The following is a 24,745-nucleotide window of genomic DNA, read 5'->3' on the forward strand; positions in this document are numbered from 1 at the left end:
CATCTGATTGGAGGCTAGGATTTTCTTGCAATCTCCCTAATCTTGTTTTTGTTAATTATTTATAAAAGGACAAAACTGAAGGGGTTTGAGTTGAAGCTTAAAGCAGTGTAGAAATGGTGGCTTTTCTGGCTTTGGATTGGATTAGTTGGGTTACTAAAAAAAGGAAAATTAGGTTTTGTTACCTTGAAACATTTATTTAATATATAACTGACTAAAAACCCCAAGCCCCGATCTCCAAGCAGTCTGTACTACTGTTACATGCTTTATGCTCACTGCAGAACTTCAGAGTCTCATGTCAAATTGCTAAGTGAAGTAGTACAGCAGTTCTTCCTTTTCCTTGTCAATCAGTCCTAGATCCTCATCTTCCTTCTCCTTGAAGGCAGGGGGCTCTGAGCGGAACACCAGTCTTCTGCCAGTCTGAAAAGATACAGGAAAAGCAGGCCCAAGATCTGCTAGTGTTTAGGGCTTAATTTGTAAATGCTGATAGCTGAAACCATTTTTTAAAAACTACAAGCTAATATTTTTTTTAAAGAAATGGATGTTTTAAAATATGTCCTGAAGTACAGCTATGAAAGTTAAGACAGCTACCTATCTTCACTCTTGCCTAAGGAGCCTCCTTCTAAATTAAGTGGCTCTTTCATTTTAGGAAGAAACAAATTAAGTTGGAAGCAAGTTCCAGCTCCTGCCAACCTAGCAGTTCGAAAGCAAGAAATTGCAAGTAGATAAATAGGTACCACTTCAGTGGGAAGGTAACAGCGTTCCGTGCGCCTTGGTGTTTAGTCACGCCGGCCACATGACCATGGAAATGTCTTCGGACAGCGCTGGCTCTTCGGCTTTGAAATGGAGATGAGAACCGCAACCCTAGAGTCAGATTCGACTGGCTTTCGAGCAAGGGAAACCTTTACTTTTACCTTTTTAAGTTCCGTTTAGCTGGAGGAAGGCTCACTGGAGTGGTGAGATGAATGTCACTTTCAGTGTTTCCTTCTCCATTTCCACCTAAAGCGGAATGGGGTTTAAAAGAAGGGCGAGCTGTTCCAGCAGTCACATCCAGCAGAAAAAAACAGGGCAGCCCTAACTCGCTGTTTCTTCCTCACCAAAACTGGACCCCTCTGTAACAGGAAAGATTTGTGAATCGCTGCAAAGGCTGCCTGTTTTGGCTCCTTCCTTGCTCACCACAACCACACATTTGATTACTTTAAAATTAAACCTGTGTAGAACAGTTTTTTCCATCCATCACTTCTGTTGCTCTTTTATGAGTCTGTTCCATGATTTTTATATTATTTTACTTAGTGGGAGAATATTCTCATGTCGTGACAATCTGAAACACAAACATCTTACCCTTTAAGAGTAGTAATGTACTGAGTCAGACCTTACCCTCTGTGTAGCTGCAGTCCAATTAAATTAGAGTTACAGAACACTGTGTATTTAAATTAAGTTAAAATTCTGAAAGCTCATGCACAAAATACCAAAGGTTCCTGGGCTTACCTTTCTCTTAACTTCAGCCTGTGCTCTTGCCAGGGCTCGCTGCAACCTCTCCTCCTGCAGCGCTCTCTGCTGTCTTATCTTTTCTTCTCTCATCCTGTCAAAATTGAAGCCGTAGATTTAGAGACAGGTGTGTCAGCCACATATATGAGTTCAGTGGCAAGGGTTCAGAGAGGGCCCTTTGTGTATGCACGTGGGGGGTAGCTAGTCCCCCCCCCCCGTAATAGCCTCTTGTGCTTCATGAGATGCTGCTCTGGAAAACTCCGTGTCTCCTTTCGAAAAAGAGGTCATGAGGGTTTCTACCTGAGAGGGGAAAGCCAGAAACTCCCTGTGTGTGCTTGCAGTTTGTATCCAAAGCTAGGTGAAACTAGTCTATCATTTCAAACTAGAAGTCTATTGACAGTGTTCAACTGGATTTTACATTCTACCTACCATAATACTTAAAACATGTAAAATGCATAGGTACATGGGTAGGAGGGCTAATATCAGTGAACGAGGGACGAAAGCAAAACACAAAAGCCCTCACCTGCTAGCAGAAGAGGATGATAGAGGGAAACAGACAAATCCCCCTGGGAAGGGAATTCCAAGAGTTTTGGCACCACGATTGAGAAGGCCCTTTCTCAGGTTGTTGCCCATCTAGCCTCAGATGGTGGGGTGCCTGAAACAGGGCCTCTGAAGAATGACTGGAGTGGTCAGGTAGGTTCATATGGAAGTGGGTGGTCTACTTAAGGTATGCTGGCCCCAAGCCATATAGAGCTTTGAAGGTACCAGCACCTTGAATTAGGCCCAGAAGCAAATTGGGAGCTAGGTGCAGCTGGCACAAGACAGGTGATACGGTCTTGATGGTATTCTGTCAGCATTTTGGCTGCAGCATTCTATACTGACTAGTTTCTGAACAATCTTCAAGGGCAACCCCCCCCCCCCCAAATGCATTGCAGTAGTTTAATGTAGATGTTACTAGGGCATGCACCACAGTGACAAGATTTTTTGGCCTAGGAAGGGAATGCTGGTGAAAGGTGTGTCTGGCTCCTGCTGCCACCTGTTTATCCAACAGAAGGCCGAGGTCCAGCAGTACCTTTAAGCTATGACTCTGCTTATTTAGGGAAGGTGCTAACCCATCCAGAGCGGGAAACATCCCATTTTCTGGATCAAGCCTTCACCCCACCAGCTGCACCTCCATTTTGTTGAGATTAAGTTTCAGTTTGTTAGCCCTCATTCATCCCGAAACTGCTTCCAGGCACTTGTTCAGTTTTCACAGCCTACACTGGAAGTGTTAGAACTGAACATCATCCACATGTTGATAGCAACTCAACCCAAATCGCCAGATGACCTCTCCAGTGGCTTCATGTAGTTGTTAAAAAGCATGGGGGTGGCAAGATGGGAGCCTTGTGGGACTCCGTTGGCCAAGGGGCTAAGCAGCAGTCCCCTAGTACTACACTTTGAAACCTACATTTGAGACAGGACCAAAACTGCCACAAAATAGTGCCTCCTGGATTCCCCAAAGGCAGTCATGACTGATGGTAATCAAGGCCACTGAGAAGTCCAGGAGAGTTAACAGGGTCGCATCCCCCCCCCATCCATTTTCTGGCACAGGTCATCCACCAGGCCTGAAATTTTACCACTTTCAGCCCTTTGTGCAGGCAGTGATTCACCATGGATCAACCTTCCATGCTGATGTACGAACTCTCAACTGGACAGCATAAGGGGTTCTGAATAGGATTTCTGTCTTACCTTATCCTTCGTTCTTTTTCTTTAGCTTTCTCCGCTTGCTCTATTCTTGCTGCAGGTATTCTTTCGAGGCATTCTAGCAAGTCATCCAGTTGGTGTTCTATAACGGTTAGCATCTGTAGCGTTCCAAGATTTGCCTCGTTTTCTCCAATGCAGCGCCGATAGACTTCCAGCACCTTTCGATGCAAGCTCACCAGCATTTTGTCCTGCAGGCAACAAACAGCATTAATCCTCAAGCACTGACAAAGAGTTGAGAAATACGTGTTTACTGTGAGCTTGTATTCACAGTCATGCTTGCAAAACGTGGGATATTTTTCTGGGGAAAGTGTCACCCTGTTTTTAGTAGCGGTTGCTAGACATTTATCTGTATATATCTTCCTATCCTGGCCAGTGTTTCCTCTTCAGTTACTACTTTGACTTGCGCACCTGAACCTCTGCTTTGTATTCTCCAAAGGAAAAGACTCGTGATTTGAGTTCTAGGTCTGCTGCTGTCTCTTCCTCTTTAACAATGTTGGCTTGAAGCGTGATCGCAAGTTGCTTTAACTGCTCGATTTCTTTGTCCCTGTTCAACAAGAAATTGGAATTTTTAAAATGGGTTTGGTAAGATTTTTCTCTCCAAGTAGGAATTCCAGGCTATCACTGGCATGCTTCACATGAAAGTTCATTCAGGTAATCCTTTATGTTAGTTTTTGTGATAAAGACATATTGGTTAAGGTAGGCTTGAGGAACGTGTGCAAGTTTGCAAGCCTAATGCAAGACAGACAGTTCACAAGATGAATGAAAGCTACGTGGATCTCATCACAGTGGCAGTAAAAAAAAGTTCAAACTATTGATCCCTTTTTTGTTCTTTACGGTTGATATGACAATGCAATACTCTTACAATAACATAATACCATAATTTCTCCATATTGATAATAAATTGCATTACTTTACACATTGAACTGAAAAAATTCCTCCTTCCTATGCAGTGTAGCACTAGCAATGTGGGCAGTTTGTTTTGACAGTCCATAATATTTAGGAAGTGTGATTCAACACAAGAACGGTCCTTTATTGTGCAGTCCTTAGGAGGAGATTGGATTTATACCCCACCCTTCACTTGGACTCTCAGAGCGGTTTACAAACTCCTTTCCCTTCCCCTCCCCACAACAGACACCCTGTGAGGTGGGTGGGGCTGAGAGAACTCTGACACAAACTGCTCTTTTTCAAGGACAGCTGTGCCAGAGCTTGTGACTGACCCAAGGTCACATCAGCAGGTGGGGAATCAAACCCAGTTCTCCCAGATTAGAGTCCGCACACTTAACCACTACCCCAAACTAGCAGAGTTACATCCTTTGAAGTCCATTGAAGTCAGTGGGCTTAGAAGTGTGTAAGTCTCTTTAGGACTGCACTGTTAATCACTTACATTTTATTGCGAGTGGTAGTCAAAGTATGCCGAAGTTCGTCTAGAGTTTCCTCTGTCTCCTGTGAATTCTGAATTAGAGACAAATTCTGTTCCTCGAGCTCAGTGAAAAGATTTAGCAACTGGTGTGGATCAGTAAAATATATCTCAGGCTGCTGCAAAGGAATGTATAAAGACCTAAGAATTATTGTTCTGTTTATCCTCAGCAGAGGACATGCAGGGCAGGAGAAATGGGTTCTTACCCTTCCAGCTGCTTTACTTCTTGTTCTTTCATCCCACCCTCCTGCATGTGGATAGCTGACAGAGCACTGAACTGGCAAGGGAGTGGGGAAAGTTGGAGGGGAAACTGGCCTGCCATGTAGACACTCACTTCTCTGTGGCTGCAACCACAGTAACACATGCCTAGCACTGAAAGCAGGGTCAACTGTACTTCTTCCTGCTCCTACTTCCTCCCTGCCCAACAAACATACTTTACAAAAACACATGGGGCAGAATAGTGCTGCTTATGCAATGAACCCATATATTGTATTTTCTGATAAATGTTGCATAGAATTACATGCAGTTTCCATTATGAAACAGGCTTGTGTTTACACTGTGCATAGTCTCAAAGATTTCCTTTTACCTGGGGAAAACATCCTTCTCCATCTTATAGTTCCATGTGTGAATCGTGCATGCAAGTATGGTATAAGGCTGTAAGTTAATGACAGAAGCAATGAGGATAAATTCTCACAATGTTAGTTAATGGACAAAACAATTCCAATATATCCTGTAGGTGTAGCATAAATCAAGGGAATTAGGATTCTTTGAGTCTGCTCTATACGTCTGGCTGTAGCCAGGGAAATATATTGTGCTATGCAAGCTGACCTCACAAGTTGTCATGCTTTCCAACCTTTTGGATATGGTGACTCACAAGTCCAAATTTACTTGGTAAGATGACCCTCTTTAAGAAAACAGAGCATGCAAAAACCAAAAAAAGCCTAGGACTCAGGCTGGGAAACACTGTTCTAGAGTAAGGTGGGTGGCACCTGGCAGTAAGGGCTTTTCAGGAAGCAGCCACTGTTAAGCATGACTGGAATATTACTTATGAAATCTAAACAAAGAGGAAACTTTAAAACGTGGGCTACTATTTTGATGAACTGATTTTTTAAAAATCCTGACAAGTGAAACTGAAGAAACTTTACCTCATCTTAATTAAAATTTAGCAAGGCTGAATTGCCAGAGACCAGCCAGAATTGCTCTGAGGGAAGACTGAAGTTAGCTTGCAAACGTCCACCCCTGGGTAAGTCAGTACCCATTGCTTCAAGACCCCAGTCAGTGGGAAGGTGCAAATGACAGAACTGGGCTATTTATATAGGGGAAAGGCCTGCAGAACCTTTGGGGGACTTGCTTGAGGTGAGTCCTATGTTTTGTTGCTTGTTTCCCGAGAAAAATTACTTACTTACTTACTTATTCACATTTATAGAACTATATTAGCTAATACAATAAAATTAAATTTAAAACATCATAAACATCAGATAGCAGAGAGATTTTCTGGTGTGAATAGCCAGTAGTTGTTAACAGAGTGACAAATACCTCAGGGAGGCCATATATGGGCGTCCGCTGCCTCAGCCAGAGGCCTGGTGGAACAGCTCTGTTTTACAGGCACTGTGGAATTGAAGTAGATCCTGCAGGGCCCTGATCTCAATGGGGAGCATGTTCTACCAGGCAGGGGCCAAGGCGGAAAAGGCCCTGGCCCTGGTTGAGGCAAGACGGGTGACTTTCAGGCCAGGGACTACACTCTAGAGATTTTGGGGGTGAAACCTGAGGAGGATGGGATTTGGGGAGGGGTGGAACTTCAATGGGGCATAATGCCATAGAGTCCACCTTCCAAAAGTGCCATTTTCTCCAGGTGAACTGATCTCCATTGCCTGGAGGTGTCCGGGCAATTTCAGGAGATTTCTAGCCACCACTCAGAGGTTGACAACCCTATCTCCAAATGAAATGTAAACAAGTGCGTTAAATAGCGGGATGATTATGAAGTTCTCATCCCTGGTATTTACAATAACATCCCTGCTACTCCTTTTGTGAGTCCCACAATTCTTTATTTTTGTTCTGAATTTTTCTCACAAGGTAAACTTCTTTGTAAAAACATGATTGGTGTGTCAGTCTGCATTCTGTCGGACATATGTACACATAAGTTGTGTATAAAAGCCATATAATTCCAATGAATTATACAATTCCAATGAATCTACAGAAACTGTAGTGTACTCAACTGTATGCTTGTAAACTCACACATTCATACACCATGTAACACTTCGTCCTGGGCAAGGATCCTAATCACTCCAATTCCATTGGTAGCCCAGGAAGAACCATCCCATCACCTACCATCCAGTTCCATGAGAGGGAACGATTGTGATTGGACTTAATTGTTACAACCTGATTGGTTGTTATTGTATAATAGAGCATGGCTATATTAGCCGGGAGAGTTCAAAAGAAGAGCAGCTTCAATGTTAAAGCTGTTCTGGCTATTCGAGTTGATCTGTTGGAGTTGTGTTACGCGTTTGCTGAATAAAGCTGATCTTTTGCTGAATCACTCTCTGACTCCTTTGTTAAGTAGCCGACTTAACAGAAACAACTGCAGGAAGCAGAGAACGAAAACATAAGAAATGACACTGGGCATATTTGCTCGTCCCTAATTTTTAAAAGGTACAAACAATTCTGTTTCACCAAATAGAGACTATCTCCTAGATGGTAGCATTTCCTAGTTTTAAAATCCTTGGAGACCTGCACAGTATCCTTATGGAGAAAATTAATCCCAACTAAGTAGGTAATTATACCAAATGTCAGAAAATTTTAGTTAACTAGTTTATACTTGCCTGGAGTGCCAAATTGATAGCACTGGTCACAAGTCACGTCTCCTGCACAAGCCTCATGAAAGTGAATGCTCAAACAACACGATCAAATGCAGTAAAGGCCCCATCAAGTAAATCCAAAGTAATATTCAAAAGACATTTGATTCAAGGTTACTGACCTCATCGTCTTCCTCATCAGATAGAGATATATTTCCTTTGTCTTCTGTTGAAGCACTTAGAGTACTCCTGTAGAGATTATTCTTGGGTTAAATACGAGCACAAAACGACTGCATGCAATTTACACAGTGGACAATGTGACAATTATTTTTGTTTGGCTTATTTCACACTGATTTGCTGGAGGCAAACAGCATTTTCCTGCTAGTGCCTTTGGTTTGTACACAGTAGCCCAGGCTAACCCGATCTCATCAGATCTTGGGAGCTAAGATGGTTTGGCCCTGAAAACCATCTGGATGAGAGACCACCAAGGAATACCAGGGTTGCTACACAGGCAGGCAAATGCAAACCACCTCTTAACATCTCTTGCCTTGAAAACCCTGCAGGGGCACCATAAGTCAGCTGCAACTACACACACATACACATACACAACACATCCGGGATCAAACAAAGTGGGCCCTGGTTCATGAGAGTTAATGCCACAGTAAATGTATTAGTCTTTAAAGTGCCACAAAACACAATAGGAAACAAAATACCGATGACTTGTATCTAATTAGTTCAATAGGGTTCGCTTCAAACTGCACAAGAGAAGGATTCTTTTGAGGAATCCACAGCAGGGAAAAGAGGTACACAACAGCACTGGTATACATTTGTAATGTAGATGAGTAGGGCTACCAGCTCCATGTTGAGAAATACCTTGAGATTTTGGGGGTGGAGCCTGAGGAGTGTGGGGTTTGGGGAGGGGCTTCAATGCCATAGAGTCCATCTTCCAAAGCAGCCATTTTCTCCAGGTGAACTGATCTCTTTCACCTGGAGATGAGATCTAAACCCAGGAAACCTCCAGCTACCACCTGGAGGCTGGCAGCTCTAGTAGACAAGGCTTCCATGGGAGTCATGTTCATGACAAGTCACTGCTGCTGATTTGTACTGACCACGCCACAGATCTTACCCCCTGTGATTGCTTTCATTTGTTCTGAGAAAGCTAAACTGTAGCCCTTCATTCACAAGCTGAGATAAGGCAAACCTTTGTCTGACAGATGGTTATGTAAAGCTGACTGACTCTTCCCACCCACCCCCGACACTTACGCTTTTCTGCTTTGCTGGGATTTTAAGTTTTGCCGAGAGACCATTCGGCCTAGTCTGATAGAGTCTCTTCTTGGCAGAGATATACTTGGACTCCTAGAATGGCTTTGCTCTGGTGGTGGGCACAAGTCAAAACTGGAACGCGTGCCTTTCTGTTTGCTCTTGCTTTGCTGATCCCGTCCTGAGCACAAAAAGAGCAAAGATCTTTGACAAAGACAGATATATATCTATAGATATAGATACATAGATATATATGCATATATGTCTGGGATTTTTTAATTTAGAAAAAAGACAACTAAAGAAGAGAGTGAACATGAGGAAACTTTATAACATTTTGCATGGGGTGGGAAAAATGAATATAAGAAGAAGAGTTGGTTTTATACCCCATCCTTCACTATCTGAAGGAGTCTCGGAGCAGCTTACAATCACCTTCCCTTCCTCTCCCCACAATAGACACTCTGTGAGGTAGGTGGGGCTGAGAGAGCTCTGAGAGAACTGTGACTGACCCAAGGTGGAGGAATGCAGAGCTTCATGTGGAGGAGGACTGGGGAATCAAACCTGGTTCTCCCAATTGGAGTCCACTGCTCTTAACCGCTACATCATAACTGGCTCCAGCATTTATGTTTTTCTCCCTCTTGTAAAACACCAGAATTCAGGGAGGTTGCCAAAATGATTTAAAACAAACGTAAGCATTTCTTCACACAACACCTAATTAATATAGGGAAATGTTAACTGGCTTAGACAACATATAGAAATGTGGTAATAACTTTAAAAGGGCATTAGACAAATTCACAGAACGATAAAGTTATCAACCGCTACCAGAGATATAAATTTTCAGAAATGTTGGAGCCATGGGGGAAAACAATTTTCCCCAGGGGGGAAAAATGAAATTTTTGGGAAAATTGAAATATGTGCAATATTACTTCTTTATCAAACATAAACTTCTTTTATTGATTGAATAACATAAAATGCATAATTTATAACTTAGCACAGAACATTGCACTCTTTGGTATATTTATGGAATTAAGAGTGCAAATGCTTCATTTTCTATAAGAAATTTCTCAAAAAAGAATGGCAGCATAGGAGATGTCTTATCAGTTTTTGCCATCTTAGGAAGAAAAAAATTTGAAGACAGAAAACAAATTCTGTAGTTAACAGAAGACAGTGTATTATTTGGATGGAAATTCCCTCATAGAGTCACAATAGATAGGGATGCTTGGATAAACTTTTTAACATTGACTTCTTTAATAATGTATTAGCATTAAGAAGAAGAGTTAGTTTTTATATCCTGCTTTTCACTACCCAAAGAAGTCTCAGAGCGCCTTCCCTTTCTCTCCCTACAACAGACACCCTGTGAGGTAAGTGGGCCTGAGAGAGCTCCGCGAGAATTGCTCTTGAGAGAACAGCTCTGAGGGAACTGTGACTGACCCAAGGTCACCCAGCTGGCTGCATGTGGAGGAGTGGGGAATATGCTATACAACATGGTCAGTGTAAAATACCTACCTTAAGAAACATTCTAAAAGGGAAAATATTTCATCCCAGTTTTCCCCCCTCAGTGTTCCTGGAAATTCTCCATTTTTTTCATTGGAAAATGAAAAAAGTCCAGGGTGGGGGGCAAAAACTGACCACCACCCAATTTCTCCCCCCCCCAGCCTTCATATCTCTAACCACTACCTCCCATGAGAGCTGAATGGGACATTCAGGTTTAGAGGCAGTGTAGCTTTAAATACCAGCTTCTGGGGATCACAGAGTAGACCGTCCTTTGCTGGACCGCTTACCTCGGCTTGCACTGGGTGCTACATGGACAGGTTTTTCATCTTTAAGATCAGTAATAACTTTCATCACTTTTTCTTTCCTCCGCTTTTTTTCATAGTTTTCTTGCCACTCCTTTGGAGACAACTGGAAGAGGAAGTCCTTGAATACCATGTATTCTTGCAAAGTGTCTTCAAATCTGGCAATCTCACTAGGAGGCAAATGGACTGAATAAATAAGTGACACAGAGACTGCAAATGGTAAACAGATTCAGTGTTTAGATTTCAAGGGTGGGTCTGCACAGAGGACAATCTGGCAGCCCACTAGTTTGCTCTTTGGGCAGGGGCAAAGCCAGGGAAAGGAGTGTTGCATTTCAGAAGCTAGCCGTTTTCCTGCACTGGAAGAGCATTGGGACCTCACACTGTGCCACCAGGGAAGTTTTGTATAATGACCAGCCCAAGAATCAAGCCCAACATAAATGAAAGTCCAGTATGGTTTTTTAAATACTGCAAAAGAGCAGCCCTGGAGACCTGCTCTTGAATTGGAGCCTCAGTGCAGAAGACGCAGCTCTTTCCCCTTGCCACTTTCCCCCAGCAGGTTGAACAGCAGCCTCAAAGGGACTGTTAAGTCGGCTACTTAACAAAGAGTCAGAGAGTGATTTCAGCAAGTGATTCAGCTTTAATGAACACAACCAGAACAGAACAACCAGAACAGCTTTTGCACTGTAGCTGTGCTTCTTTTAAACTCTCCCGGCTAATGTAGCCACACCCTCCTGTACAGGGGTCTTGTTGTAGAAAAAGAGCTGCCGGAGCTCATTAGCATAACTCATTAGCATAACTTATTTGCATATGCCACGCCCCCTGACATCACCGGAAGTGACAGAAGGCCACACCCCCTGACATCACCGGAAGTGTGTCAGAAGGCCCGGCTACTTACCCTCCTGCTTCATCCTCATTCCCAAACGGAATGAGGATCGAAGCAGAGGGCGGGGTAAAGAAGGGGGCAGGGCTTCACCACGTGACCGCCCCGCCCCCTAGAGGTTCTCTTCCGGAGCTCCGTACCTGAGAGCTCCCCCCCGACTAGAGCCCTGCTCCTGTACATTACAACCAATAGGAATTGAGTGATTAGGATCCTTGCCCAGGACAAAGCTTTACATGGTGTTTCAATTAGTGAGTTCAACACAGTTTTCCATTGCATTGAATACACCACAGGGACATTTCAAGGTGAGGAAAATTCTATGGAGGAAGAGTTAAGCCCCCTCTTCACACCACAGTCCTGATTCTAGTGGAGAGCCCCTAGTTTAAATGTGCGGTGGCATTTGTTTTGACCAGGGGTCATTTCGTAGAAAAAGAGCTAGGGGGACTCATTAGCATAACTCATTAGCATATGCCACACCCCCTGACATCACCGGAAGTGTGTCCTCCCCACAGCCGGCAGCGACCTCCAGTGGGCACCAGCAGGGAGCTCCCGGCCCCGCCCTCCCACACCTCACCCGGGGGGATGGCGTCCCCCCGCGTCCCCCCCAAATGACCCCTGGTTTTGACCCTGCAAAGTACACATCCTCTGGCCTCACACACCCCACTTTGGTCATGTTTCTGGGCATTTTCATAACAACTACAATGCTGCTGGGCTAAATTGGGAATCCTCCAGCCAAAGAGCAGCTGCATAATTTTTCTCTCCATGCCCCTGCAGATGTGATACAGATGGAAATCTGTCAAAAGCTACTGCTGATCACCATAAGACATTCAGGCAGAGGCACCTTCTTGTCTGATTAACCCATTAAGGGCTTTAGAGGTAACAAGCAGTTCCTGGAGAGTCACAGGGAGTCAGTACAGGGCACTGATATGATGTACTCCCAGCAGTCCACCCTGGAAAAGTTCATGTGCGGCACATTATAGTTATGCTGTAGCGTTCTAAAAACACAAATGAATCCCACACTATGTAGATGAATACTTATGGATACACGGGGGGGTGGGGGGGGTGGAGCGGGAACCAAACAACATTAAAGTTATGGGTGATATCTCCAGCTGCAATATTTTCCAAGCAATCGCTACCTTTGGATATTCATCATTTGGGCCGTCAGCTCTCGGATCTCAATTATTTTCTCCAACTTGGCTTTGGTTTCTTTCTCAGCACTGCAGAAGAAAGCATAAGAATGGGTAACTAACAATTACTGCAATGGCATTGGGAATGGCAATTGTACAGACACAGGAGAGAAGCACCTATGGGACAGAGGTGTGGCTCTCAACGTGATCTTTCCAAATAGGTACTGGCTGTTGCTAGGGCAGATTTGAGGTGTTTCCTGAAGCCGTTCCACACCTGTTGCCTAGCTTTCTGATATACGGAGTTGGAGAGTCTTACACAGAGTCAGCCCACTGACTCAATATTGTCTGTTCTGATCGGCAGTGGTTCTCCAGGGTTGTAGGCAGAGAAAGGTTTTGCCCAACATTTGCTGCTCGATATCCTTTAACTGGAGATGCTAAGGATTGAAACTGGGTCTCCTGGTAGAATATAGGTGGGGTACAGAACCAGTGTGGTGTGTTGATTTTTGATTTATTTGATTTATATCCAGCACTTCCCCGCAAGCAGGCTCAGGGCGGATCACAGCATTTCAATCAACAACATAACATATAAAACATTAGGGTTTAACTAGAACAAACAAATTAAACAAAACTGACATTATGAAAGAAAATTTAAGATTGAGTTTCAGTCCGATCAGATAGATGGCAACTAGTCCAGGCAGATTGATAGTGCCTCCTGCGATGATGCTCTGTTGGCCTCTGTGAGCAGGGCAAATGGTAACGAGCGCTGTAAGCACTGCAGCAGTGCAAGCAGTGTGAGCAGGGGAGGCTGAGATGGTTGTGATGACCGCCGCCTCAACCAAAGGCCTGGCGGAACAGCTCCGTTTTACAGGCCTTTGTTGTGGTTACAGTGTTGGTCTAGCATCTGGGAGACCGATGTTCGAGTCCCTACCCTGCCGTGGAAGCTTGCTGTGTGACCTTGGGCCAGTTGCATACTCTCACCCATGATACTGAGCAGTCTTTATGGCACAAACTTTTCTAATCCCCACCCACCCATCCCACCTCCTCAACAGTTATAAAATGGATATATATGAACACGAGCTGTGTAAGCAAAAGAGATTTGTCTTATTCCACCATTGTTTGACAACCAGTTACTTCCAATGGGATAACGAATTCTATGAACAGATGGATGAGGTTGCCGTGGGAAGCCCTCTCAGCCCAGTTATAGCAAACTTCTACATGGAACATTTTGAAGAAACAGCTTTAGAATCTGCACCCCACAAACCTACAGTCTGGTTCCAGTATGTAGATGATACCTTCATCATTAGAAGCCATGGAGAAGTAGAATTGATGGAGTTTTTAGACCATCTCAACAACATCCACCCAAACATACAATTCACCGTTGAAAAAGAAATTGAGGGTAAACTCCCATTTCTAGATATCATGGTCATCCACAAAGCTAACCTTCAATTAGGTCACAAGGTCTACAGAAAACCAACTCACATGGATCGTCATTTACACAAAAACTCCAATCACCACCCTCGGCAAAAAAGAGGCATAATCAAAACATTAGTAGATGGTGCAAGACGGATATGTGAACCGCACTTTCTCAATGATGAACTAAATCATTTAAACCACACACTTCAAGCAAATGGCTACTCCAAGAATGAAATCAGAAGAATGATTAAACCAAAGGTAAAACAAACAACTGAGGAAAAACAGTCTCCCACAGGAAAAGTGTTTTTGCCATATATCAAAGGAATCACTGATCAGATGGGAAAACTTATGAAAAAACACAACCTACCAACAGTATTCAGACCCACCAGAAAAATACAACAGGTTCTACGACTGGCAAAAGACAGAAAAGACTCCCTCACTGCTGCAGGAGTATACCGCATACCCTGCAGTTGTGGACAGGTTTACATTGGGACCACACAACGTGGCATCCAGACAAGAATAAAAGAACATGAAGGACACTGCAGACTTGGCCAACCTGAAAAATACTCAGTGGCTGAACATAGCCTAACTCAAACAGGACACACTATCTTATTCCAAGACACTGAAATGCTGTACAACACATCCAATTACCATGTCAGATTACACAGGGAAGCCATTGAAATTCATAAACACAAACACAATTTCAACAGGAAAAAAGAGAGCTTAAAAATAAATAGAGCATGATTTCCAGTCTTGAAAAACACAAAATTCTCTACATCTTACAACAGCACTACAGATAAGATTAGAATTTCAATAGCCAATCCGTATGCAAAAGAACCTCCTCAGGAAAGCTCCTCCTTTAGCATGTCACAGCCTGGGAAACTCCTACAAGATAATGACTCACCCCTACCCCACCTTCCTGAGTAGATATAAATAACCTGCCTATCATTTTTCTTCTCACACTGACACACAGCATACTCCATCTTTCTGTGTTATACCTCTGAGGATGCTATTCACAGCTGCTGGCAAAACGGGTGGTGGTACAATGCCAAGACCACGGCCATACAGCCCGGAAAATCTACAACTAATGAAAGCCTTCGACTACTTAGAGATTTTTTCTGTTGCTTCCCACCAACTGACATTTCCATTAATGCCAAAGTCCAGAGTCCCACTGGTAGTGTTACATTTTCAGGGCTTGTGCAGAGTTTCTGTCATTCTCCCTCAGGAACTCATCAAACATGGCAGCATCCTTCTCCAGGTCTTCCTCAGCCTTTTCCAACTTGACTTCCTCCTCCACTGCCAGCTTCTCGAGCTTTTGAATTTCATCTTTCTTTACAGTTACAGCATACTGAAATTAAAGCAGAGAGAGAGAGGGAGGGGAGTCTGGTGATTGACACAACCATCTTGGTTTGTCATCAAGACTGAAGATCTTAAAACTTAAACAACTTTTCTAAGATTGAGAGGAAGAGAAATGTATAGCAAGAGTATTGCTTTTTTTTTTCTTTGCTCAAAGTTGTATAGGAAACGTATGGCAACACCAGAATAAATCCCTACAAATCTTCTGCATTACATTCAAATGGGTTTTCCTTGAGGCAAAGACTTTCCCCTTGAACTGGTCCTATTCGATATACAGTTAGGTCAGTGGCTTGGACAGGTAAGTGCTACTCATTTGAACTGACAAGTTGGCCAGCCCACTTTATAGCCTGCCAACTGGAGTGATCCTGTATTGGCTGGTCCCAGGATTTGCATGCTTTAAATTATAACACCTATAAAATAAGGGTGGTCAGTTTCAAGGCTCTGATGGACACTGGTTCTAGCAGAGAATGGTACTGGATAAAAAGGGAGGATGTAGAATTTTGGGTGGGGAAAACAATTGGGCTCAACAAACTTCTTGAGCTCATGAACAAAGTGTTTTTGACAACAGAGGTGGCTGCTGAACTAGAGCCCAAGTCTGGGTTTCTGTGCTAGCAGCCAAAGTGGCTCAAATGACATGGACAAATTTGACAGATCAGCATTTCCCAACACAGAGTTGCATCACTGCCAGAAGAGAGACCCATTCAGCTTTACTCCTGCTCTGCAGAGCACAGAATTATTTCCAGGTTTCTGATGAGACTAGAGAAAAGACCTCAGTCGCCACTGCTTCTTTGTGTAGTCCTACATCCTCCCACCTTGGGAGCACTTCTGTCCTTCAAAGATGAAATAACCATTTGTTTTAAGACTCCCCCCCCCCCCGGTTTAACTGTAGTACATAATTTGTTAGAAACGTGCTACCTCAGGGAAGAAAGTGAGAGTCAATGTATGCACTCCCCATGCAGTAACCATCATTAGATCTGAACCAGACAAACTTCTGGCAACCTAAGGCTTCCTGGCATGCAGAAATCCTATCTCTTGCTCTTTTCAAATGATCCACACTTATATGAAGGCATATTATAGGATAGTAAAAACTGGAGCCCCCTACAGTGTAATCTTAGTGTTGGACCAGGAGTGAGGAGACCGAAGCTCATTTCCCTGCTCAGCCATGAAGCTAAGTGGGTGACCTTGGACCAAGCAGCCTGATCTGCCTCATGGAGTTGCTGTGAGGATAAACTGGAGGGGGGGGGGGGCGACCACATACACTTCTCTGAGAATCTTGACAGGAGAGTGATACCGAGAGACAGGGTTTAAATATTCAGGAAAACGATGTTGTACAGGCCTCTCAGAATGCAGTCAGTGGGCCACACATCATAATGCTCTTCCCTTGTCAAAACATCCCTGCAGGGGAAAAGCTAGTGCCTCTAAGTCATTTGCTGGCTTTTGCATCTCACATCAAGGTGCCTGTGCTTGACATTTCCCCCATGCATACTGCATCCGCATGACAAAGAAATAGTGACAAAGAAATAGTGACTTTCCCCAGACACTCGGGGACTGTAATGGCTGGACAAGGATCTGAATCTGGTTCATACCCAAAACCAAAATTCAGTCCACCATACTCATCTCACTGGCCTTTTGGAATCAGTGGATAGACCACACTGGGTTGCAATCTGCAGATCTGTTTTGCTAGCAGCGGCACTTTCCTCTAGCGCAAGGAACCTTCCCCTGGTGTGAGACTGTCGGCACCACTGTCAACTGACCCATCCGAGGGATCCCACCCATTGCTCCTAAAACCAAGAAGCTCAAACACAAGGTTAACTGCCTGAAAGGGAAGTGAAGTACCTGCAGCAGGAACATTTGCCGTTTCTGACTGATGTAGTCGTACATGGTTTCTCTTTCCACCACCTGGTCTAGGTTGAGAGAGAGGCAAAGTTTTATGAGCAAGAAGCAGAACGGGTCACCAAGAAAATGCAGTGATGAGAAGTGGCGAGGCATTTTGTTCAATAGGCTTTTATAAATCTTCCTCAATTCACTGTGAAAGAAAACTGCAGTTAGGACTCAACTGGCTACCTGGGTAAGATTCTTATTTAGAGGCCCTTCTACAAAATCTTTGGGAATGTTTGGAACTGATGGGGCCCATTCAGAAATTTTAGGCAGCCCCTTCTCCCCACTCTCAGTGGCTTCTGACAGCCAGTGGCAAGTTTCATTTTATATTGTTCACCACCAACAAAATATATGAAGAGCCATGCTGGGTCAGACCAAAGGCCCATCTAATCCAGCATTCTGTTCACACCATGGCCCACCAGCTGCCTCCAGGAAGCCTGCAAGCAGGAAGCCCACAAGCAAGCAGCAGAGTTGTCTGACAAAGGGTTTACTGAATACATGTCGGAGATCTGTGAATCATGTGCACACTGTCATAAACATCTACATAAAGAAACTTGCCATGTCTGCAGCCTGCCACTGCAACTTGTCATTTAAACAAATGAATCTCAGGGGAAGCATAATTTGGGAGGAACCATGGCTCAGTGGCAGAGCATCTGCTTGGCATTCAAAAGGTCCTAGGTTCAATCTTCTGCATCGTCACTTCAAAGGATGAGATAGCAGGTGATGTGAAAGATTTCTGTCCAAGAGACCCTGGAGAACTGCTGGCATTTAGATTTGGTAATAATTGATCTTGATAGACCAAGGGTCTGACACTGTATCGAGCAGCTTCATGTGTATTTGTGTCACAGGCAGTTTCAGCCTGAGGCTGCTTTAACCAGAAGCTGGTAGAAACTGGACCTGGAAGCTTGTCCAAACAAGGGTTGTATTCAGCGCCTGAATTTTAGTTCCTCTCTGTGGATTTTTTTTTTAATTCAAATTTTTATTATTTTCAACATACACAATAACAATATATAACGGGTTGACTGAAATCAGAAAAAATATAGTGCAAGAAGAATTTACATAACAACTGTGGAAACAACATAATATATGCTCTCTGTGGATCTTGATTTGGGTGTTTGCAAAACGATCTCTACCTTTAGTGACGGCTATCTTCCATGAGATGCTTTCCCGGAGAGCTTTCAGACGTTCAGCTTCTGCTGCAAACTCTTTGTCTTCGGCTTCCTCTTCCATCTGGATTTGTCTCTTGAACCCAGATTGTTTTGCACCAATCATAGTGGAGCAGGTCATTTTCTCATGAACCTTCAGCATCTTCCTTCGCTCTCGCTCCTAGAGGCAATGCAGCAGTTAGGGCCAAAGTGTAGACAACCTTATTGGAGGTCCTTGATCAGCGCCTCTTGTGGCTTTTTAACAAAGCTAGTAGCAGCCCCACAGGAGATGGCCCTTCAGATCAGAACATGGTACAGAAAAACAGGGTACTGAACCTTTTCCTTGTACCATTCCTCAGTGCAAAATTCCCCTCCCAACCAAGCTATTATCACCCCGGCTCTAACTGGGTTTTCAGTAACTGCAAAGTTTCCTTTAGACTGAAAACATATTTCACTAGTTTATAGAGGCAGATGGCACTATGGCAACTGGCTAGTGGACCTGTATAGACATGTGCACAGCAAAAATCAGGAGTTGCTGCCCATGCTCTTTTACTACCCGTCTTGGTTGTGGAATACTTATTTTATTTTGAACATTTTTATGCTGCCTTTCCACCCAATCAGGGTCCACAAGGCGGTGAACATAAAGAAAATTAAAATATTCAAACAATTAAAATATAATTGAAAATACAAAATTCAATGACAAACCCATAAAGAAACAACACTAGAAAGAGGGCCAATAACTATCTTTGGGGGTATGCCAGATTAAACAAAGAAGTCTTCACCTGCTGATGAAAGACACCAATAGAGGGAGACAGAAAAATCTCCTTGTGGAGGGAGCTGTAAAGTTTTGGTGCCCCAATGAAAAAGACCCTTTCTCAGGTCACCACCCATCTCGCCTCAGATGGCGGGGCAATCAAAGCAAGGCCTCCAAGGATGACCAGAATGAGTGGGTAGCTTCATATGGGAGAAGGCTTTCCTTAAGGTGTATTGGTCCCAAGCTGTACAGAGCTTTAAAGGTGAATACTTGCACCTTGAATTGAGCCCAGAAGCAAGTTGGAAGCCTATGTATATGGGACAAGACTGGAGTAATATGGTCCCTACAACTCATTGTATAGTATTGGTTTTGATGGTGCTTTCACATACTGGCTTAATTCGGTGCCACTCCTGTCAATGGAAATGTAACCAAAGTTCCCTGGTAATAAGAGTTCACGGAAATAGGTGCCCTTCATGATACTGATGCCCACAACAGTGTTAGGAAGGCAAGTCATTTGTGTTTGCATTTCAAAGGTTGGAAGAAGTGTGATTTGTACTGTGATCAGGCCTTGGTTCCTGCCGGAGCGCACCGGCGCACCGCTCCGTCAGTCAGGAGCCAAGGGGGCGGGCACATAAGCCCTGCCCCCTGCTCCCACCAGCCATCAGTTGGGACACGGTGGGGGGGGGACATTCCCCGCCTCCCTGAGCCCCGGGGTGGGGGCCTTGGACCAGCACTCCAATCACAGGCTACATACACTGCATCCATTTCTGTTACGCTGGTTAAAATCTTCACAGTCCCCATCAAATCACCTGTACATGTATACTGCCCCTGGACATGGAAGTTCTGTTTAGCTATAATAGCTGATAGTTGGATTTCTCTAATTCCTTCTTAAAGCCATCTGTGTCAGTGGCCATCATCACATCTTAAGGAGAAAAAAAATGGCTGCACCAAGCAATGTGCCAGCAAACCGAAAAAGAAGAAAAGATGCTTGGTGACAGCTTTATTGCTATACAAAGATGCTTTAGAACTTAATTGCTCTGGAAAGGTTCGGTACAAAGTTAGTTCTCTGATCCCAGGATGAAGCATTTACGGCGAAACATGTAGGGTCTTTTCATAACAATAAAGCTGTCCCCTAGCATATGGGGTTTTTTTTGCATCATCACATCTCACAACAAGATACCAACTAGTTATTCATTCATACTTTCTTTTATCTATCCTGATTCCATTGTCAATCAATTTCACTGGGCGACCCCAAGTTCTATTATTATGAGAATCTGTTTCCTCGGAGGGCGGGGTTTCGGCGAGCTGATGGTGGCCGTGTCTCCTGGGATCTCTCAGGGAGGTGGCTCGCAAACCAGCAGTTAGAGAGGGGGTGCGAATGTCCGCACCCCCTGAGACCTTTGCGAAGGGTCTCCAGTCATGGAGCACTGAGGGTCACCTCTTTCCCGGCCCGCTGTCAGGAAATTGAGGCGTCCCTTTGCTCCGACGGTCTCTCTGCTGTGTTCCGGCAAGGACTAAGCTACACACGCCCCAAATCAAGCAAGTGGAGGTTGAGCGGCAGATAAGGATATCTGTCAGCAAGATCTGCTTGATCTACATATGAAGAGTGAGTAAAGTTGAAACGAAACAACAAAGCAATGGATTGTACAGAGAGATTCCAGGAGACAATTAAGCATTGAAGCAAGTTTTCAGGACTTTGGCAAACTTTGTAAAAGTAAACATCCTTAAAATGGCGCCGGACAACAAGCGATATCCAAGCTTTCTCCAGGAAGTGGAGGAGCTGGTGGTTAACCATCTGACCAGAAATAATCATAGACACTTGCAAACTGTGTCTTAAGCCTTTGTTCCCTGTTGGTATAAACGAGGTACTATGCAAGAACTGTGCTACTTATCAGCTGTTGCTTTTAAAAGGACTGTGTTAATATTGGAGAACCAATGATCATAGGGGCTTCCAGGATCGAAGAGGAGGGTCAAATGGGCATTTGCAATTCGAAGGGCCTGTATGCAGACCATAAGCGACGCTTAAAGCGAAGGAGTATCCTCCATGGTTATATCCTGATTAAGTCTGCTGGGCAATAAGGTGACGAGACTCTCTTCAAGTTGGGCAGTGAAAAGCAAATTGGAATTTGATTGAAGACAAGAATTTAAGCGGAACAGTCCTGGAAAAAGGAGAAGGGACTTTGTTTTGAGATGGCCAGTTCCTGATACAGCAAGATGGTGCCACAGGGAAGAAGAAAGAGGAAAACAGCAATGGAAGAGAAAATGAGATTGTGTAATATCTACTGAGGGAGACTTATTGTTAATTTGCTTTTAATGGTGGAAAATAATGGTTAAATGAGATGCCATTGTTCTCTGTAATTTGTGTCTAAGTTAAATAGTGATTCTCCTGGACTACTCTTCATATAGTCAGATTTGTTGGGATGTTTTTACAAGCTATGATGATGATTGATCACTTTCAATGTTAAAGAAAGCTTTTTATTATTGTTAAGCAAATTTTTTACAAGCTGTATGTGACCTCCAACCTTTGGGTTTTTAGTGGGTTTTCTTTTCTTTCTCCTATAGTGTGTAGATTCCCTCCCCAATTTCATTGTAGTTTTTAGTAAATGCTAATAAAAATCCCCTATGGGGGGCATAAAAAAAAAGAATCTGTTTCCTCCACCTCATTCATAATCTCTATGATTTAACAGGGCAACTGACAGAGAATCAGATCCAACCATACATGAGCAGCCAAGGAAAATGTCATTCTGCTTGTGCAAGTAATCGCAGAAGGTCTGCAATGGCACACAACACTTCAATACAATTTTTAACAAAATAATAATGTGCATATGGAGCAACGGCATGCTCCAGTTCATGTGATTTTATTCAATTTGCTTTTGAGACTGTAGCAGAAGAAATATCTTGTGGTACATCTTGTATTGCACACTCAGAAAAGACAACTGGCATATCATCATTTTCCTATGGTACATACAGACACCAAGGATTACTTCCAGCACTTCTGCATTTTGAAAATCTCCTGTGGGATCCAACCCACAGTCATGCCTCTGACTTGTCATTCTTGGGGATTTATTTTTGTTTGCAAGTCTCTTATGATGATTTGTACATACCAATCTTGCCTTTTCCTTCTGTTTGTCTCTCAGTAAGAAGATATCTATGTCTGAAGGGATTTTGAAAGGGTTTTTATCCAATGCTGTTTCTACACCACTTGGAGTTTCTGCAAGAAATAGGATGTAGTTAGCAGGGCATCACCACAGGAAAAGGCAAACATGCCACTGTGAAGATACGGGAACAGTTACAACAATGGACTATGTTCTGGTCTGAGTTTTCGTGCACTCATTTGTCAGAATAGACCCATGTCCTACCTGTACCTGAAAGATCCTGCTTTAATTGTAGGGTTGCAATACTATGCAGCATCACTCCAGTTTAAGCACTTTGATTTCAGACGGGAATGACTCTTCATAGGATTGCACTGTCAGCTGATTAGCTAGTTAGTTTCTGTTAAGTCGCTCACTTAACAAAGCAGTCGGAGAGTGATTCAGCAAGAACACAACTTTATTCTTCAACTCGAACACAACTCCAACACGGATCAACATCTGATAGCCAGAACAACCTTTACATTGCAGCTGTCCTGCTTTTAAACATTCCCGGCTAATGTAGCCACACCCACTGTACAAATACCAACCAATAAGGTTGTTCACATAAGGACCAATCACGGATGTTCCCGCTCAGGGAGCTTGCTAGAAGGTGATTGGCTAGGTGCTTCCAGGGCTAGTAACACGATTGGATGGATTTGGCCCAGGATGAAGCTTTACATTACACTTCAATTAGATGTTTCACAACATATCATGCATTCAAGGCAGCTTTGAATACACTACAGTTTCAATCAATTAAAAATCTTTTGACTGACTGAAAATATGATCCCAGTTAATCATGCAGCAGAGTTTTTTTAAAAAATGGTTTTTAAAAACTACAACTGCTTACAAAAACATCACGCATGAGCTCCATCTAAGAGGAGGGATTGCTCCTTCTCTCACATGCAGGAGACAATGGGCTGGATCCTATGACTCTCTTCCACCAAGTCTTCCTCTGACACAGAAAGGCTTCCTTTTGACAGAGAAGGATTCTTCCACATCAGAGGACACCTTTCTTCCTCAGGCAAAGTCATTCTCCATTGGAGGAAGTCTTTCTCCCCTGAGAAAGCACAACCCAGTACCTCATTTAAGATGGTGACTACTATGAGAGTCTATTCAACATGCTCTCCTGCATTGCCTATCCCAGAATGACATCCGACATCAGTATATTGCTCCAATTCTCCCAACTACATCGAGAAGATCTGAACAACTTTATGTCTCTCTCCCCCTTGTTGACTTGTCCCAGGAGATAACTTGCAAAGCTGCCAAACTTTCCCTATGGACGTGAGGGATATGCAAACAGCTGATTGAACCCCAGTAATTTTGCTTACCTGTTTGAGGAGGGTATTACTCTCTTTGTCCCCCCCCCCGCCCTTACTTTGAGTTCACTGTTTTGTGCCTGCCGCATTGCATGTGTTTTCCTTTTATTATTTGTTGATTCTCGGAGCTGATCTTGTATCGAAATAAAGTTTGATTTGGATTTGGTGACTATTTTGACACATTGCATACAACATCAAAAAACAAAAAGAGAATTTTGAAGATTTAACTGAGCAATAAAATGAATACGACTACATCAGCTGAGATTCTTCATTTGGAGGCCAGTAACTGTATTGTTCTTGAGGATTTTGGTTGAGAGTGCATAAGGTGGTGGCTAAGTTTTCCTTGCAGTCCCTGAGTGTGATAGCTGCCCTGTCTTTCCTCAAATCCTGTATAACTGGTATTCATCACACGGAGCTCTCACATCAGTTGATATCACAGTATCCCTGTTTTACATTTTCCAGTGCTAACATTAATATTCATGGGGGAAAGGCCAGTACAATTCAACAAGAATGGTTCTGTGACTGACATTCCACCCCCCTAGACGTTCCTTTTCTGCGGCCAGATATCAGAATGAAAAGAAACTAGTACCGTGGCACTATGAGCTTTTTGCAGGGCAGATCATGTAAGGAGGATGACGACAGACAAGGGATTGGTTGCTGCCATGTAAATTGTTATGATTTATTAGATTTTTATACCACCTTCCCCGTGAGGTGGGCTCAGGGTGGTTTACAAGTTAAAAGCAAATACATGATAATTTAAACTGTTAACATTAAGAGCTATGCAGCAACAAGGTCCTGAATGCTAAGGCACCATGATTACAGGTCTCCTAACCCCGATCAGGAGGGGAGGGAGGGGAGAGAGGAGGACTAAGCATGCCATTGCTGTCCTCAGCCGCATCATTGCACAAGGGAGAAGAAGCGCCACGTGCTGCCTTCCCAGTGCACAGAGTGTGAGGCTGGCTGGCTATGCAGGTGCAGGAGGGGGGCAGGCAGAGGAAACTGAGCCAGTCCCCAGCATCTGTCTATCACTCGCTCTGTGTCAGGGGTGTGTGTGTGTGTGCGCGAGATCGCAGAAAGGGCAAAGAAGAGGCATTCCAGGTGAATCCAAACTCTACTGTGTCAGCCATCAGAGAGACCCAGTTGGGGGTCCTCAAGCTGACATTGCCCCCCCCCCCGAATTTTGTCCTCCCAGTCTCTCTCTCTCTCTCTCTCTCTCTCTCTCTCTCTCTCTCTCTCTCTCTCTATCGCCCTTTTTGTG

The 24,745-nt window shown here is 43.8% G+C and overlaps 1 protein-coding gene across 1 annotated transcript in view; it reads right to left on the reverse strand.

The window, feature by feature from the left end:
- Nucleotides 1-234: 234 nt before the first annotated feature.
- Nucleotides 235-24,745, reverse strand: part of CFAP100 (cilia and flagella associated protein 100) — a 31,331-nt gene continuing 6,820 nt past the window's right edge. Inside the window, exons 3-15 of the mRNA XM_015429361.1 lie at nt 22,145-22,251; nt 18,275-18,467; nt 17,100-17,167; nt 15,092-15,255; nt 12,504-12,584; nt 10,476-10,660; nt 8,701-8,878; nt 7,620-7,686; nt 4,613-4,764; nt 3,637-3,772; nt 3,214-3,416; nt 1,486-1,579; nt 235-417 (exon numbers count right to left, since the gene is read on the reverse strand). Of these exons, the coding sequence (XP_015284847.1) occupies nt 304-417; nt 1,486-1,579; nt 3,214-3,416; nt 3,637-3,772; nt 4,613-4,764; nt 7,620-7,686; nt 8,701-8,878; nt 10,476-10,660; nt 12,504-12,584; nt 15,092-15,255; nt 17,100-17,167; nt 18,275-18,467; nt 22,145-22,251 (1,742 nt within the window). The 3' untranslated portion in view covers nt 235-303. The remainder of the gene's footprint in view (nt 418-1,485; nt 1,580-3,213; nt 3,417-3,636; nt 3,773-4,612; nt 4,765-7,619; nt 7,687-8,700; nt 8,879-10,475; nt 10,661-12,503; nt 12,585-15,091; nt 15,256-17,099; nt 17,168-18,274; nt 18,468-22,144; nt 22,252-24,745) is intronic.

This window comes from Gekko japonicus, unplaced genomic scaffold (genome assembly GCF_001447785.1).
Source record: "Gekko japonicus isolate JY-2015 unplaced genomic scaffold, Gekko_japonicus_V1.1 scaffold12, whole genome shotgun sequence".
Classification (NCBI taxonomy): Eukaryota; Metazoa; Chordata; class Lepidosauria; order Squamata; family Gekkonidae; genus Gekko; species Gekko japonicus.